At 42.0% G+C, this 16505-nt stretch overlaps 1 protein-coding gene across 1 annotated transcript; it reads left to right on the top strand.

The window, feature by feature from the left end:
* Positions 1-5561: 5561 nt before the first annotated feature.
* aga (aspartylglucosaminidase) lies at positions 5562-16401 on the top strand. Its single transcript, XM_012834280.3, has 9 exons — positions 5562-5824; positions 8820-8973; positions 9317-9429; positions 9712-9824; positions 11562-11676; positions 12419-12494; positions 13284-13391; positions 13588-13721; positions 15953-16401. The coding sequence occupies exons 1-9, from the start codon at positions 5716-5718 to the stop codon at positions 16051-16053; spliced, it is 1023 nt and encodes a 340-aa protein (XP_012689734.2). The 5' UTR covers positions 5562-5715; the 3' UTR covers positions 16054-16401.
* Positions 16402-16505: the final 104 nt, after the last annotated feature.

Below are 16505 nucleotides of genomic sequence, written 5' to 3'. Positions count from 1 at the left end.
TGTGTGATTTTAGGTCTGCTGAGAACTCTGGGTCTTCTCCAAGCTGGTGTGCTAATTGGTGTGAACTTATGGCTGTGGCACAGAACAAGGGTCTTGGGACTCTTCTATGGGATTCTGTGAGACTTCTTCTGCACACTTACATGAACACACGCATTTCTCTGTCTCTCTCTCTCTCTCTCTCTCTCTCTGTCTCTCTCTCTCTCTCACACACACACACAGCTATATTAACACACACACGCATACACCTGCACATTTCCAAACCCCATGGCCATCTTCTTCATGCAAGTTTTGAAAGTAAGTCTTTCACACGTTCGCCTGAGTGAAAAGAGTTTTGTTTTGTTCCATTTGTTTCTAAACAGCCTAAAAATATACAAACCATCTGGATGCAATTGATGTGTAGTTGTTCATATTTACATTGATTAATTACTATTCTATTATTCTGTTGTCCAAGATGCGGTGAAAAACGGAATGAAACATAGCTTGGGATGGATGGTGTTTCAGAATGAATGAATTTGCGTTTGCAATTTAAGGGGGCAATTACATTCAGAACATTTCCTTGCCAACTCGTCCCCAAAACTTCATCTAACTGCAGAGTCTTGGCCAAGCTCATTTGGTGGAATTGAGTTCCCTGGGCTTGACTGCCAAGGCAAATGTTCTGCCACAAACAAAAAAACGTTTTTGTTTTTCTTTGCTTCACACTGGGATTTCCACCAACTGAATAGATTTTCCTTTGTTAATTTGAGTTTCTTTTTCTGTGTAAATTAAGTCAAACTTTGAGATGGCTGAGAAGCCTTTTGTGAGTAGGGGAGAGCTCACAAGTCTAACAGAAAAAAGCTCCGTCCAAACAGACTTTTGTTTATTAAAATGTTACTTCTTATTATTTACTAACTTCATCTTCAAGCATAGAATAAAAACTGATTTACACATGCCCCCTCAAAAAATGATCTGTCTGGATGCTGGGATTGTGAAGACCTCGGCTAATTTAATCCCCATGTAATGTATATAGAGTAGCCAAAATCCCGCCTGTGTGCTCCTCTCCTATAGAGCGGATCCCTCGTCTTGTTAATTCCATCCCACGGTTCAGGCTTTACACGCAGAACGCAGCTGCTTGGGGAAATGGGATGTAAACATTCCATATTTCAAGGCTGCCTCTGCTTTTGATTCAATAAAATGTACATGTCCAGTGGGTAATAATCAGCATTGTTTTTCCCTCAGGCCCTCCAAACGTTTCAGGGCATTTAGGGAATTATATCGTTCTTTCCACCATTACAGAGTTTGTATTTAACACACGTTGCATCAGATGGAACCAAGAATATATTAGAATGGAAGAAACAAACAGACTTAAAATGTGTGAATGTATTAAAGAAGAACGTCCTCTCTTTATTTCATAGGGATTATACTACTTTTGGTGTATAAGGTCTAGAATGTCATTTTTGACAGTAGAAACTATTTAACTTGTGAATGAATGACAACAAATGTTCTGTGCAATCAACGGTTCCATAGATTAATTCAAATAACTAAGAGTGTAATGATGTCTGTGGTGGAGAGAGCCTGAAAGAACATGTCCAGGTTCAGGGCTTATTTAGATTGAACATTGAGTAGGGTATTACAATCTGTCAATACATAAACCTTCATAATCAATCATTTATGGATTTATGCTTAGCTTTTATTATAAATGGGTAGCACTTTGAGTTGTTCCCATAGAAAAGACGAGTAGTTCTATCTGTCTCAACATTTGAAGTCATGCCTGATGGTTGATTCAATAAAGATTGGAAAAAGAGACGCAGGTAAGATCAGTAAACTCCAATAACTCAACTCCTCACGTCTAAGACTATCAATACCAGCTCTAAAAAAATTATCTCAGAGAGTGAAAGAGACACACCTCAAGTGACCTCAACTCCTGTCAATAAACATGTTTGACATAAATTATGTATATGTTTTCAAGACATGTCTCATTTGATCAACACCTGAAAGGCACACTCACCTCAATCAAAGTGTGTGTGTGTGTGCGTGTGCAAAGTTTATGCCTGTTCTAACCTGGTGTAAGTAGGTTAGATGAGGACACAGAAGTTTCTTATAGGAGTTTCTCTCTGGAAACTTCTAGAAGCTTGCAGTAGGGACAGTCTGGAAACACAAACATTGAGAATAAATGCTTACACTGCCATGGCCAGCACAGGAACCCTTTAAAGGCCATGATTAGATTGGAACCTTTTAAAGGCCAGGATTATATTGGTCTCAGCATCAGTGGTCCTCTGCAGGTGGGACAGTGCAGAACAGTGGGCTCCAAGTACTTTACCTTTCTCCATCTCTCTTTAAACTCCTACTTTAATTGGCCACCAAGCCTCAAAAGAAGCGGATGGAAACTTCATCCACACACACACACACAACTCTAGCAATTAGTTCTACTTTTAGTGTTGCATTGGCAATATTTAAGAGCTAGGAGTCTGGAGTAAAGCCTAACTACCACGTCTCCAAGTCTTGGAAACATCACCGTGCAACTGATAGATGGTGCTTCCTTCTGTGGATGGATCAGTCATTTAGACTTCATTTATCTGCTGGCTATTTTTTGTTGTCACATTCAAACGCTGTGTCTGATGGTTGATCTGTCATGCTCTTGAGCTTGTTCACATGCCAGTCGGTAAAATAGGACGACACGTCTCTTTCTTCTCGCTCTTTCCCTGGGCAGAATCTTTTGCCAGTGAGCCCTCACCTTGGCCTTGAGCCCTTCCGCATCGCCCTACCGGTCTCGAGTCGAGTGGCAGACGGTATTTTGGCGTCACCGCAAGCAGGCTGGACCCCCTGAATCTCCCCTCATACCCCAACGCTACAAAGCCCAGGTCCCGCTCAAACCTCACCTGGCCATCTGTTTCTGGGCCACATCAACTCCATGGACCTCCGTAGGAGCCATCACATTCTTTGTTGCAAAAAACTGAAATTTCTTTTTAAGAAACTGAATGAAACGGAGCCCACACACTCCTTTTTTTTTAACCAGATTTCCAATTAATGCCATTTTTCTTCCTCACCATCTGACATCAGTAATAGAAGAATTTTGCAGTTGGAGAAAACAGAAAAATGGAAACATCGTTGGTTTCAGAGAAGAGGTTGACAAACTGATGAGAATTATTTTGTGTCAAATGTCCGACACCGGTGTGCTTCACTGATGACATGATGCTGCACTTGAGTCACTATTTGGAACTGATGTAATTACACATATTTGATAGCCATCCGTCCATCCACACATCCATCCATCCACCCATCCTTCCATCCATCCATCCATCCATCCATCCATCCATCCATCCATCCATCCATCCATCCATCCTTTCATTCAGTCAAACATTCATTTATAGTTTTGGATCTCCTTTTCCCACTAAAGTAAGTAAAAAGGTGAAGTGAACAGGAAAATGCTGAGCTAGGAAAAGCATTCCTGAAGATGAAACTGGTGAAGCTACGCTTTTAGATGGCTATCTGTTAAGTCGCTGCTCTTTACAAAAGATCACTGAGACAGAAGTAGGCTAATAACCCAGTCTGGCTCTGGTACTTCTAATTATTGCTACAACTTCTCTCTCTCTCTCTGTCTCTCTCTCTGTGTCTCTCTCTCTCTCCCTCTCTCTCTCTCTCTCTCTCTCTCTCCCTCTCTCTCTCTCGCTCGATCTACTTGGTCTGCTCTTGACTGTCCCTCTTTCTCCCCTGTTCTCTGCCCTGTGCTTTTTGACGAATTTGTCTTGAAAAGTGATGTTTAAGGACAAACCCATGAATAAAATATTGTAAGAAAATTATATCTTTCACATGAATAATGCAACAGTAAAAGGGTGCAATATTGAAGTTCACTTCTCAAGGTTAAGCTAACACTTTGAAAAAGTGCATTGTCTCCATTTGTTGTTCACATTTAGATGTTAGAGGAGTGATGATTCTGCAGTTTCTTTTTTTTGTCTTCCCTTGCCATTTTAACACAGTCCCCTGATAAGCCACGAGGACTGTGGTTGATTGGATTCTGTGTGTGATTCATGAAACAGCACGCGGTTCATTCTGCTATGGCTTTCTCACGGAGGTATCTGTAGTGATGGCCCCACAAGAGCGTGACAGTGTGACTGCCTCTCTCGGAGCATAGAGGACGACTCCAGGCTCAACTTAGTGTTGGGAAGATAGCGTTTCCAGTTGTCAATAATTAGCAAAGATATTTTTAATGGAGACGTCTAAGTGGGCTAGGTGAAGAATTACTTTTGTACAGTTTCATCTGTTTTTTTTGCTGTTGCAGGTGTTAATCATTGCCTGGAGTGAAAGTATCATTTGATGTCAAAGGTATAGCACTCAAAATGGCCTCTGGGTAGTAGACACGATACACAAATCCGATGTTTTCTTTTTGTGGAGAGGTTTTACAGTCTAAAACCCAACGGTCTGTCTTTGAATCTCTTTTTGTGGAGAGGTTTTACAGTCTAAAACCCAATGGTCTCTCTTTGAATATCTTTTTGTGGAGAGGTTTTACAGTCTAAAACCCAACGGTCTCTCTTTGAATATCTTTTTGTGGAGATGTTTTACAGTCTAAAACCCAATGGTCTCTTTTTGAATCTCTTTTTGTGGAGAGGTTTCAGTCTAAAACCCAATGGTCTCTCTTTGAATATCTTTTTGTGGAGAGGTTTCAGTCTAAAACCCAATGGTCTCTGTTTGAATCTCCTATAAAGACAGTTTGCTGAAAGATATATCTAAGTCCCAAGCCCTAGGGCTGACTTACATTGTGGCAGATGGAGTAATATCTGAATGTAAGTCTACAGATAGCTGTTCTCATGTCTTATTGAGGTATGTCATGACTAGAAGTAGAAGGCGCTTCTCCCCCATATTCGATTTGGTATCCACTTGTTATCGATTCTTCCGTAATCCAATAAAAATATAGAGTTCTTGGTCTACCTAACTTTCTACTCTGTTCTTTCTTTTAGTTTCACTGTGAGGCACATTCTGGATATGTTGTATCTAGGTGACTGCCAGATAAGGCATGCAACATTGCAGTTGTCCCTCAAAATGAGAAAGATGCTGTCCTCTCTGATTGTAATAGCGATGGGTCCAATATGGACTATGTAGGGGAGGCAGGGCCATTTGTCAGCCAGGCTGTTGAATGCATGTGCTGAACTTATGTAAACAGCTCATGACAGGAACATCATCAGTGATGACGACCTCCCCCTCAATATGTAAAATAGTCACACCAGAATGTGCTAAAACATTCTATTGGCAATGATGGGGACTGCCAGTGACAGATATTTAAATGTGTTAATAATTTGGCTGGCCAATATACGAATTTTGAGGATTGCATCTAGGAGAATGTTAATTTACATTAACACATTGTCCTAACAGTCACAGTTGTGACCGCCCACACACGTTTCACATACCTTACCACGAGAAAAAATATATATATATATATATTAAAAAACTGATTATTTCAAAGATGTTACTAACGACAAATGATTTGGATATTTTCATCTCTGGGAAAATTCGGGAGGGAGGCATTTAAAGCGGAATTAACGTTTGTACTCGTTCTTTCTTTTATTGAACGCTGTCCCTTTAAGACTTGTTGTTCAGTCATGTGACAAAAGTAGGAAGTTGTGAAACAGGTAGAATTGCCAGGTCCATGCAGCTCTGCAGATATCTTCTCATTTAGTACATTTTTCTACTTCTTTTATGTCTATGTTTGCAGTCATGCCCTACAGATAAAGGAGACCTTTGGAAATGTACCATATACATTTGTTTATCCTGTCTTTATCTGCGTCGCCCTTTGTTGAAGCTTCACTCCCGCTAGTCATAAACACTTGGCCATTCCGAGATGCGACTGCAGCAGGTAAATTAACTTTATCGTTAATTTGCTTTCATCTATGCCGACTTGAACAAAGTCACAGTTTGCTTTGCTGGTTCTATACAGATAACTTGAAGTGATCATTCAGTTTTCTTCAAAATTAGTTTGGAAGCAGACAAATCTGCCAGCTGTGCTCTAACTCTGTTTGGCTGTTGGTAGCCTAACTAAAGCTAACACTACAGTTTCTTTACATGGAGTTTCAATACACCCAGGTTTTGTATAGGATATATCTAAGATAAATGTATCTGTGTAGTGTGTTTTAACTCTTCTCTACCATTTAATAAACTACAGTTTAACAACAGAAAGTTGTTAGCTCTGATGGCATTTTCTAATGATGACAACCCCCCCAACACTGACCAACATCTTAGGGTCTTCACACCATAATGACCAATTAACATGGTTATAATGTCAATGGGTTATAATGGATACAGGCCTTCAGGCCAATTCACAAGATTCACGACAAAACTGTTACAGAGCGATGTAGAGACAAGTTGCAGTGTGAATGAATCATTGCAAGCAGTGGTGTAGTGGTAAACACAATGTGGGGATACTGTACATGCACAGACACACCCTTACGGCCATTAAAAAAAGTGGATGAACCTAACCTCTAGCCTTGGCAGCTCTGCACTACCACTGAAACCAAATCCTATGTGTCTGGAGCCTTGACACACCTGTACTTCCTGTCCCACTGTATCACCCACTGGTGTCTGGAGCCTTGACACACCTGTACTCGCTGTCCCACTGTATTACCCATGGGGCAAACGTTTGAACAGTTAATGGCAAATGTAGATGGGGACACATTGCTATGCTCTCTCCATGAGCAGCATTTGGCAGCTGGGTATCTGCTCAGTGTTTTTATTACCAGCCTACTCACTATAGTGCCTACTGCAGTTGAACTATTTTGACTGTTCTCTCATCATAATGCCTATAAACATTTGTTGCAAAGTATTCCCCATAGCCTGACCTTATGCATCTGCACTTATATATACACACACAAACTATATTAAATAAAACTACAGTATCTACTTCAATATGGGTGAAATAATGTTTCAAACGGAAAAAATCGTCATTCAGTGTAATGGTCCGCACTCCGATTTTACAATTACACCTTAAAATAAACATATAAAATACCAATTAAAGGTACATATTAGTTTTCTTGGCATGTTCAAATGGTTGTTGGCAGTGTTACATTAAAAGGACAACGTCTTGTTGTTTTTCTTAAGTATTGAAATAACCAGGGGACTGTTGTCCCAGATATGCAGTTCATTAGTGGTCATTCAGTGTATCAAGATCAAGAAGCCATTTTGAAATCATATAAAAAAATTGATAGTCGCGTGACATCATCAAGGACCCCTGAAGACCCCTTTGTTGCTGCAGCAAGGTGAGTTTATCTCTCCTAAATATTTGATAATTTCACCTTTTCATGGTGTGGTAACCAAAGTAACAAACCCGCATGTCATTCTGTGAAATGCCCCAAAATACACAAAATACTAGATTTTCGTAAAAATAAGTACTGTATATGTTGTGAGTAATTGTAATTAACTTTATTGGTCAAGGTCATTGTTTGATATACAGTAGGTGGCCAGCTGGTAGCTGGAATATATGATGAAGTAAAAGTTTCATCATTCAGTGTAATGTTTGTGTCACTCAGTGTGATGCAACCTCTGTGTTACACCACCATGCCATCCATTACACTGAATGACAACATCACTGTATAGAGAGCAATTTTAGCACATTTTAGAGAAATAAGGGATGTTTAGTACTGACAAATATGTTTTAAACTTAGTAAATATTGATATTTTAATGCATTTTCTTTTTGTGCTATTGATTTTTGTAGATGCCGTTAAACCCGAGGAAGTCCAAACTAACTGGTGCAAACTGGGAGAAGGTCATTGAGTAGGCAGAACTGTTTGTGTGTGTTCTTAAAGTTCTATGTTTTCCATGAAATAAATATATTGAATATATATTACCACCTCTGTTTATTTCACTTTGTCAAGGCAACTGTGCGTGTGTGTGAGCGTGTCCATGTGGGTGTTTATTGAAAACTATTTTATGTAACAATATGTTCTCCTAGTAGGCTGCACCATCTGTTCGTAAACAATATTTTCGTTCCATTGTTCATTATCAAGGGCTTTGTCATGCTTATTGTTCAAGTTGCAACAAGTTGACCTGTACTGTAATGTATAAAAGAATATTTTATCAAACTACATTTTATATTATTTTAAATGAATCTCACATCCTTGAAAAACGTCTTACGGACAGATGGGTAAACCCCAGTGGTTGGAAGGACACTGGAAAAGTATAAAGATTTACAATTACAATTCATTAGTATTTGGAGGCTGCATTGTGATCCTTACATGACATTTCAGTGGGTATCTTCTGTAAAAGCGTATGTTAGCAATTACAGTATTAATATTAAAATGAAACAGAATACATCCTAATGTACAAAACAAAAACAAAAGTTGAAGTTGAATTACACTTTTACTTTTCCGATGCTTCAAAACCCCCTTTTCGTCTTTGACCCTGTAGCGTAGTGGCAGCTCGTCTCGTTGCAAACCTTTTCTGACCTGGCCTTTATTCAGCTGGCTTTTTAGTGTTAGTCATACATGCTAGGTTTACTGGCTTATCCTTCATAGTATTATGAAAATAGATATTTTAAGTATAGGTGGTAAGTTTGTATTTAGTTGAGTGTAGGAGTGTTGCTAAGAGGGCTACAGATTCAGGATGCCTAGCCTTGGAAAGGAGCACTGAGAAAAAGCCAGGCCGTGGGCCTGTAGATGTGTGCTATTTAAACTACAACCTGCATGTTCCATGTGCTGTATAGTTTCTTCTTGCTGTGCCCTGATGGTGAGCCAGCCTCACTGTGAGTGTATTGTTTCCTGTGTGTATCTGAAGCGTGGAGCGCCCTGCACAGGGGTGCTGTGCCCTGATGGTGAGCTAGCCTCACTGTGAGTGTGTTGTTTCCTGTGTGTGTCTGAAGCGTGGAGCGCCCTGCAGAGGGGAGCGAGTGCGCTGGACGCGGTGGAGCAGGGCTGCATGACCTGTGAGTGGGAGCAGTGCGACGGCAGCGTGGGCTACGGAGGGAGTCCTGACGAGAACGGAGAGACCACGCTGGACGCCATGATCATGAACGGGTGAGGAGAGACTCCCAAAGCCTAAACACTTCAGCCGTTTCAATCTAAAGTAACAAGAAGAGTCACAGTATGTGGATATAAGTCCATCTGCAACTTATAACTAGGAATGCTAAAATTAAAAAGGCTTTGTAAATGAAAGCTTTGTATATAGAGAATGCCTATAGGATCTCAAGAATGCAGACATTGTGTCTAAAGGCTGCGCACTCTGCATTAATGTACATACGCATACAGAACCTAACCCTTGTGAATACACTTGAAAAGCATTTGGACGGAGACAGGTATTTTTCCATCCAGTGGCATGAAGGCCCTGTGGCACTAACTGGGGGTGTCTCCCTGGTTTCAGAGATACTATGGAGGTGGGTGCGGTGGCAGACCTGCGCAGGATCAAGAACGCCATCAGCGTAGCACGAGCTGTGATGGAACACACCACACACACGCTGCTGGCAGGGGAGTCAGGTACAACATTCAGTAGAACACACACGCACACGCACATACACACACGCACATACACACACAAATGCTTCTTACATGGGGCGCAGGTAAGCACTGAGATTTGAGATCTCAGCAGTCTACATAAGCATACACACATCACACATACATACACATACATCACACATAGGACCTTTATAGTAGTTCCCCATGACGCCTGATTTTATCCTGACCAGATATGATTAATATAGTAGGACCTTTATAGTCGTCCCCATAACGCCTGATCTTATTGCCCTTGTGTCTCTGCAGCGGCTTTATTTGCACAGAATATGGGTTTCAAAGCCGAAGACCTCACGACCAACACGTCCCAGAGTATATTCGCCAAATGGCTGGGTCAGAACTGCCAGCCTAACTACAGGAAGGTATGTACGCGTCTCCCTCCAGAAACGACACAGCAAATACATTTGATTTATATAGCGCCAAAACAATAGAATTATCTCAAGGCGCTTCACAGAGCCCAGTGCCTGGACCCCCTTAGAGCAAGCACACACACACACACACACACACGCTTTACAGAGCCCAGTGCCTGAACCCCCTTAGAGCAAGCACAATGGCTCGGGATCGGGAATCGAAACCAGATCAACCACTTGCTAAGCGTTGACGTTAACCCCTGCACCACCACACTCACGTGGCTCACAACACAGCACTTCAGTCTGGCTCTGTATGCGCAGCAGTGAAACAGGTCACGCTCCGATGCGTAGTGGCTGGGTGTTATTCTCCAGTCTTTTTAGTGTTGTTGAGAATCTCCAGCATGGACATGTGATGGGAAGCGTGTTCATCTGGTCTGAGCAGCCTGGATGCAATCCTGGTCCCACAGAACAGCAGACTTCAGTGAACAGAGCTGTTCCCAGACTGGCCAGGGAATAGGCATGTTGAGTTTGGCCCATATTCTCATTCAGTCCCATTCAGGCCTGGAATAATATTATAATCATCACGTTTTCATTATCAAAATCATAATACATAATTATTTCATCATCCTTATCCTTACCACCATCACCACCATGATGTGCATCATCATCATCATCATCTCGGGGTTAATAAATGCACACTCCCAAGGCCATGGTGGGCCTGTGTGTTTGTCAAGCCTCATTTGCATGTGTATCCATGCAGGCTTTCGTCTGAACATTTGGAGGGATATCGACTTAATCAGAATCTCAGAAATATGCATGTGTGTGTGTGTGTATGTGTTAAAATATGCGCAATGAAAGGATGCCACAATGAATAATGCATTGTGGGTTTTATGGGAGAGGAAGTCAGATCCCTACATGATGCCTCTGCTGGCCCTTCCAAAGTCTTTCTCTCTCTCTCTCTCCCTCTCTTCTCTCTCTCCCTCTCTCTCTCTCTCCCTCTCTCTTCTCTCTCTCCCTCTCTCTCTCTCTTCTCTCTCTTCTCTCTCTCCCTCTCCCTCTCTCTCTCCCTCTCTCTCTCCCTCTCCCTCTCTCTTCTCTCTCTCCCTCCTCTGGAGTTGAGACACCAACACTACCCGCTCATGATTCATCCACACCACTGTTCACGCTGCAGATAGATTAAACGCAGCGCTGCCCACCCCCCAGTGTCTAATAGAGTCACCTTTGACTCAGAACACCACAAATCTTTGGGTTTTTAACAAAAATAAATAAGAACAAACTACTGCTGTCATCAAGATTCTCAAAAGCCGAAGGAAAAAACTACTGCTGTCATCAAGATTCTCAAAAGCCGAACGAAAAAAGTAATTCAGTGTGTTGAAACAGCTTTGTATGTGAATCTGTTACAAAGATGAAGTCATATTTAATTCTTAATTCTTTCTAGTAATTTGACAGTGTTCAAATTCTACGTGCCTTGTGCGCCTTGCTTAAGTACTTTTCTAAAAGAGCATTTTCAGTCTCTAGTGTAAATATAGCCTGGAGCACTTCTCACTTATTCTTCAATTGCTCCATCTATTTTAACTTTGTCTCTGCATAATTTATGAGGAGATATACCACCAGAGCTGCAACAAAACAAATCTACTCCTAGCAAAACATCCCCCTCCCATGACTGTACCATTTCAGACACACGCACTCTCTGTCTCTGTGGTCTGACAGAACCATGAGAAGGACTGAAGCAGTTTCTGTCTTTTCCAGAACGTGTCTCCTGATTCCAGAACATCCTGTGGGCCCTACAAACCCAGCCCTGGGGCGCAGAGGACAGATCAACAGAACCACACCAGACTGGACATCCACTCACACGATACCATTGGTACAGTGGCACAGCAAAGCATCCTGGGAAGGGTGCCATACATAATATAATAAAGTAACACTGCCCTTGTTACACTGGAACTAAGTATAGTGAAGTACACTAATCTGTCTGTACAAAACAGCATTGCGATGCATGGTACTTATTATTATTAATAATAATAATAATAATAATAATAATACATTTATATAGCGCTTTTCAAAGTTCTCAAAGACACTTAAATACCTGATGCCTTAATCCTTATGTTGTTTGTGCACAAAGCATCAGTGTGCTATTGTTCCTCATACCTCCAGATGTTCCATGTATTTAATGAAATAAAGCACAGGGTCTGTATATCGCAGAGTGTGTCAGCAGAATACTCATGAGCTTATCATTATGTTATTATCTCTTGAACTCTCCTTGCAGGATGTTTAAACCCCACTGGTTCTCTCAGGGCCTGTTCTCTTTAGCAAGCTGTGCTGTATTTATAATTCTGCTTGCGTGGGAGCATTTTGGGTGTTACAAATTAAGGTCTGCCATTTTTTGGTTCAAAAAGGTATTTTTTGGGGCATTTAAAATCTTGGGGTGGAATTCTCCTCCTAACTCCCCCCTTGGAGCCGCGTCAGCTCTCCCATTTCCTAGGCTGACATCATCATTTTACAACAGCCACGAAGGCAGGGAGCTGATTGGCTGGCAACAGAAGGGAACTCATATTTATGTGTTGTTTTGGGTTGCCTGATTGTGATTGGCCTTTTGTCATCTGCAGGAATGATTGTGATTGGTCGCCATGGAAACGTGGCAGCTGGAACGTCGACCAATGGAGCGAAGCACAAAGTACCCGGGTATGAGCCTATTGTTGCTGAATGAAAAGAACAAACTAGCAGATGGCAGCTGACTGAAAAACAGATTGGCCCAGACCTGAGGTGGACCCCGCTGGGTCAGAACCAAACCCTCTCTGGGGTCAGACAGTGTATTAGGAGAACTGTGTAGCACAGTCAGGGGCGACAGTGGGTCAGGAGGTAGAGGAAAGGTTTCTAGTTCGATCCTGACTGCTCCTCACTAAGTGTCGAAGTGTCCTTAAGCAAGACTGTCCCGATGTACAGGTTGACCTCCTCATCTGTGTGGGAATGGGTGGATGTAAAGTGGTAGCAGAGGTGCTGTATGAGTAGAAAAACGCTATATAAATGCTGTCCATACCATTAGAGCAGTTTAGCTGAGTTTTGAGTTTTATATATTTATTTATGTTTCACTGTGTTTTTTGTGACTTATCTGTGTGTCTGGTCATCGCAAAGCATATTAGACAGACCTGAATGATCCACAGTGCTGTTCTGAGGGAAGTTCAGTTCAAGATTAGCTAAACCTACCTGCTGTGGTGGCCCCAGTGTTCATGATTAGCTAAACATACCTGCTGTAGTGGCCCCGGTGTTCATAATTAGCTTAACACACCTGCTGTGGTGGCCCCGGTGTTCTGAGTATCTGATGACCTCAGCGGTTTTACAGAGCAGAGACCAACTAGACGCGCAGGGTGACATGTCTGTGTTGTGTCTGGCAATGTTGTGGTCAAAGTGTCTGTTTCTCATGTGTGTGTTTCTTCTTTGTCTGTGTGTGTGTGTGTGTGTCCTGTCTGTCAGTCGAGTGGGGGACTCTCCCATCGCTGGTGCAGGATCATATGCAGACAGCACAGTGGGAGGAGCAGCTGCCACGGGCGACGGCGATGTGATGATGCGTTTCCTTCCCAGGTTTTTATCAACCTGACTCTCCCTCTATCATTCCTCAACCTGACTCTCCCTCGATCATTCACTGATATTCTTCTCTTCTCCGTCCTTCAGCCCATTTTATGTCCCTCATCCATTTCATTTCCATGTTGCTGTTTTAATTACCTCTTTTCTCTCTAACGCCTCCCTTGTTCTTTTGCTCTTCTCTTCCCTTGTGCAGCTTCCTTGCGGTTGAGCTGATGAGGAGCGGAATGGAGCCGTCCATCGCGTGTAAAACAGCCCTGACAAGAATCAAGACACACTACCCATGGTTCTTTGGGGCCCTTATCTGTGCCAACATCAAAGGGGAATATGGTGAGTAGAGGAACACCCAAAAAGCAGGGTGGCTGCGGGCCCTTTACAAAGTCTAAAATACAATTTTACTTATAAAAAGGTGTAGGTAAATTTTTTTGTGTTTTACACTTAGCGTGCTAGGTTGAGATACGTTTTCTTTTTACTGCGTGTAAGTTTGAAGGGTATGCTCTTCCCCTCTGTCCTTGAGGTCTTATGACTGCAATATGCATTTTGGTGCATACAGAAATTCCTTTTTTTTTTTTTTAAACAAAGATCATGAGAAACATATTAGTCATCATGGTAGTCCTGTTCAGGTTCACGCCAAACATGCTGGACCACATCTGAGCTGAACAAATGTAGCTTGGTCTCATCTGACCAAAGAATGTGCTTCCAATATTAGCCCGGTTTCTTTTCATGTTCTTTAGCTAATTATAACTGTTGTGGCGAGAATGGGATCTCACTACACCTTTTCTTTCAATCAGAAGACCGGAGACTGGATGTAGAAATCTGGAGGTTTATTATTGTAATCAATAGGCTACAATAAGGAGATGGTCCATGGATTAGCTCGATCTCATTGTATGAACGTTTTGCATGCCATTTTAAGGCCTGTACATCGTGGGGTGTGTTCTATCTGGCTGTTTGCCAAAACCAATCAGAATTAACTATTCCCTCTCCTCTAACTCCCCTGAGTACTCCTGTGTGTGTGTGTGTGTGTGTGTGTCTGGATTCCCTGAGACTCCCTGACATCCTCTGAGACCCCCTGAGACCCCCTCCTCACCGGGGGTTACTTGGAATGTGTGTCGTGACTTTATTGCTGACTTGCTAACATCAGTGAATCATGTCTAAGTTACTGCTTCCCGCCTAGTCTGCCCTTCCTAAAGTGAGACTTTCATACTGATGAGTTAATCCATGTTCATCTTAACATAAAAAATATCCCACAATAACCTTGCAGTTTTGTGCTGCCAGCAGTACAGCAAGTAAGGTTTTTCTTTTCCCTTGGGCTCCATTCAGAGGTTGACAATAGGGTCCATTGCACTGTCTGAGCAGCAGTCACAGAGACTTTGATTTCCACTTGTAATCCCTGTGCCAGGTCTGAAGCACTTGCCCGTGTAACCCTTGTGCCAGGTCTGAAGCACTTGCCCGTGTAACCCTTGTGCCAGGTCTGAAGCACTTGCCCGTGTAACCCCTGTGCCAGGTCTGAAGAACTTGCCCGTGGCATAATTTGAGGGGGAATGCCAATGTGTTCTGATTAGTGGTACTATGGCTCATTCTATACCTCCTGATTACTGATGCAACTGGGTTTCAACTGATTTTTTGTTGTTCTTTGATCTTCCTGTATCCTTTAACATCTTTAAAAAACAAATCAGTTTTTCCATGATGTGGAAAGACACAGCAGTCCATAGGTCAACATGTGGAGCCATGATGCAAACAGGCAGATAGACACAGTCCATAGGTCCAAAATTGAGAAAGTTCTGGTATTCACAGTTCATTGTATAACCATGTTCATGCAATTAGGCTGATTGGAAATCACAGTGTAGTCAATCTTGTTCCAGTGATCACACTTATTTCACTTTTCTACTTTGAGGCCTGTATTTTCAATATATTCTTTCTTAAGTATTTGTTTTTGATTGTTCATCAGAGGAAATATATTTGTCAACTTAGAAATCATGCAATCATTGGAAGGTGAACAATTTTGAATCATTTGACATTCAAGTGATATTGTACAGAGGTTTACTCACTTCTGTTGTAGCCTACACTGTTCAAAACAATCCTGACTGCAGGGTGGCTAAGAGGAAAGAGTTTGAAGCCTGCAGTGCTTCAGACTCCGCAGTGAGAGAGACCAGGTGGGTGTGTGTGTGTGTGTGAGAGAGAGAGAGAAAGAGAGGGATCGGAGAGGAGAGAGGGGGATGGGAAGTACCCACTCAGGTTAATACAGTGATGCTGGCACACTGCCTTGTGTTAGAGGAGATGAGAAGGGGAGCAGGAAAGAAAGTAGAGGAAGGAGTAAGAGAGAAAACAAGAGGGGAACAAACCAAGGGGCAATGAGGGAAACCTTAAACATGTAGCAGAGAGGGAGAGTAGGTAAGGTGTGTGTGTGTGTGTGTGTGTGTGTGTGTGTGTGTGTGTGTGTGTGTGTGTGTGTGAGGGCGAGTGGAGAATGTGTTTCAGCTAACTGAAGCACAGATCTCTAGACTGGAGTGGATATCTGATAATCCCTCCTACTGGCTAATCCTTCTCCAAACATCCCACAGGTGCAGCCTGTAACCGTGTGGCTGGATTTAGTCAATTCTCCTACATGGTGTCCGACCCCTTGACCAACGAGCCCCTCCTGAAGAAGGTGGACTGCTTCTAATGACCCAAATGCACAGTGGGTGGCTCATCTTAGTTGCGTGTCGCACTGTTAAATAACTATGTTGATTTTTAATGAAGTTGTGAAAATTGTGTAATTGCACTGAGCCCCTGAAGTCCCATAAGGAGATCTTTTTTTTTTATCTTGTGCGCATTATCACCATACAGGACTTTTTACTAACACAATTTAAAAGAAAAGAAAATGTAGGCTTTTTAAAAACAAACCTTTGAGCACATTTGTATGTTATTATGTAAATGCAGTGTTATGATCAAGATGTATAATGGTAACAACATATTTCTGTGGGTGTAGCAGTCAGTCAATGCAAAAATAAACGAATGTGTTCAAACTGTTTATGTATGCATTTAATATGTGATGCAGAGCAAAAGAAAAGCAGTGAGATGAACCTGCACATATCCGTGCAACACATACAAATACAATTATATAAATCATTCTGA

Source organism: Clupea harengus, chromosome 6, assembly GCF_900700415.2.
Source record: "Clupea harengus chromosome 6, Ch_v2.0.2, whole genome shotgun sequence".
Taxonomy (NCBI): Eukaryota; Metazoa; Chordata; class Actinopteri; order Clupeiformes; family Clupeidae; genus Clupea; species Clupea harengus.
Note: the sequence above shows the minus strand (reverse complement) of the source record. Positions and strands in the feature narration are given on the sequence as shown.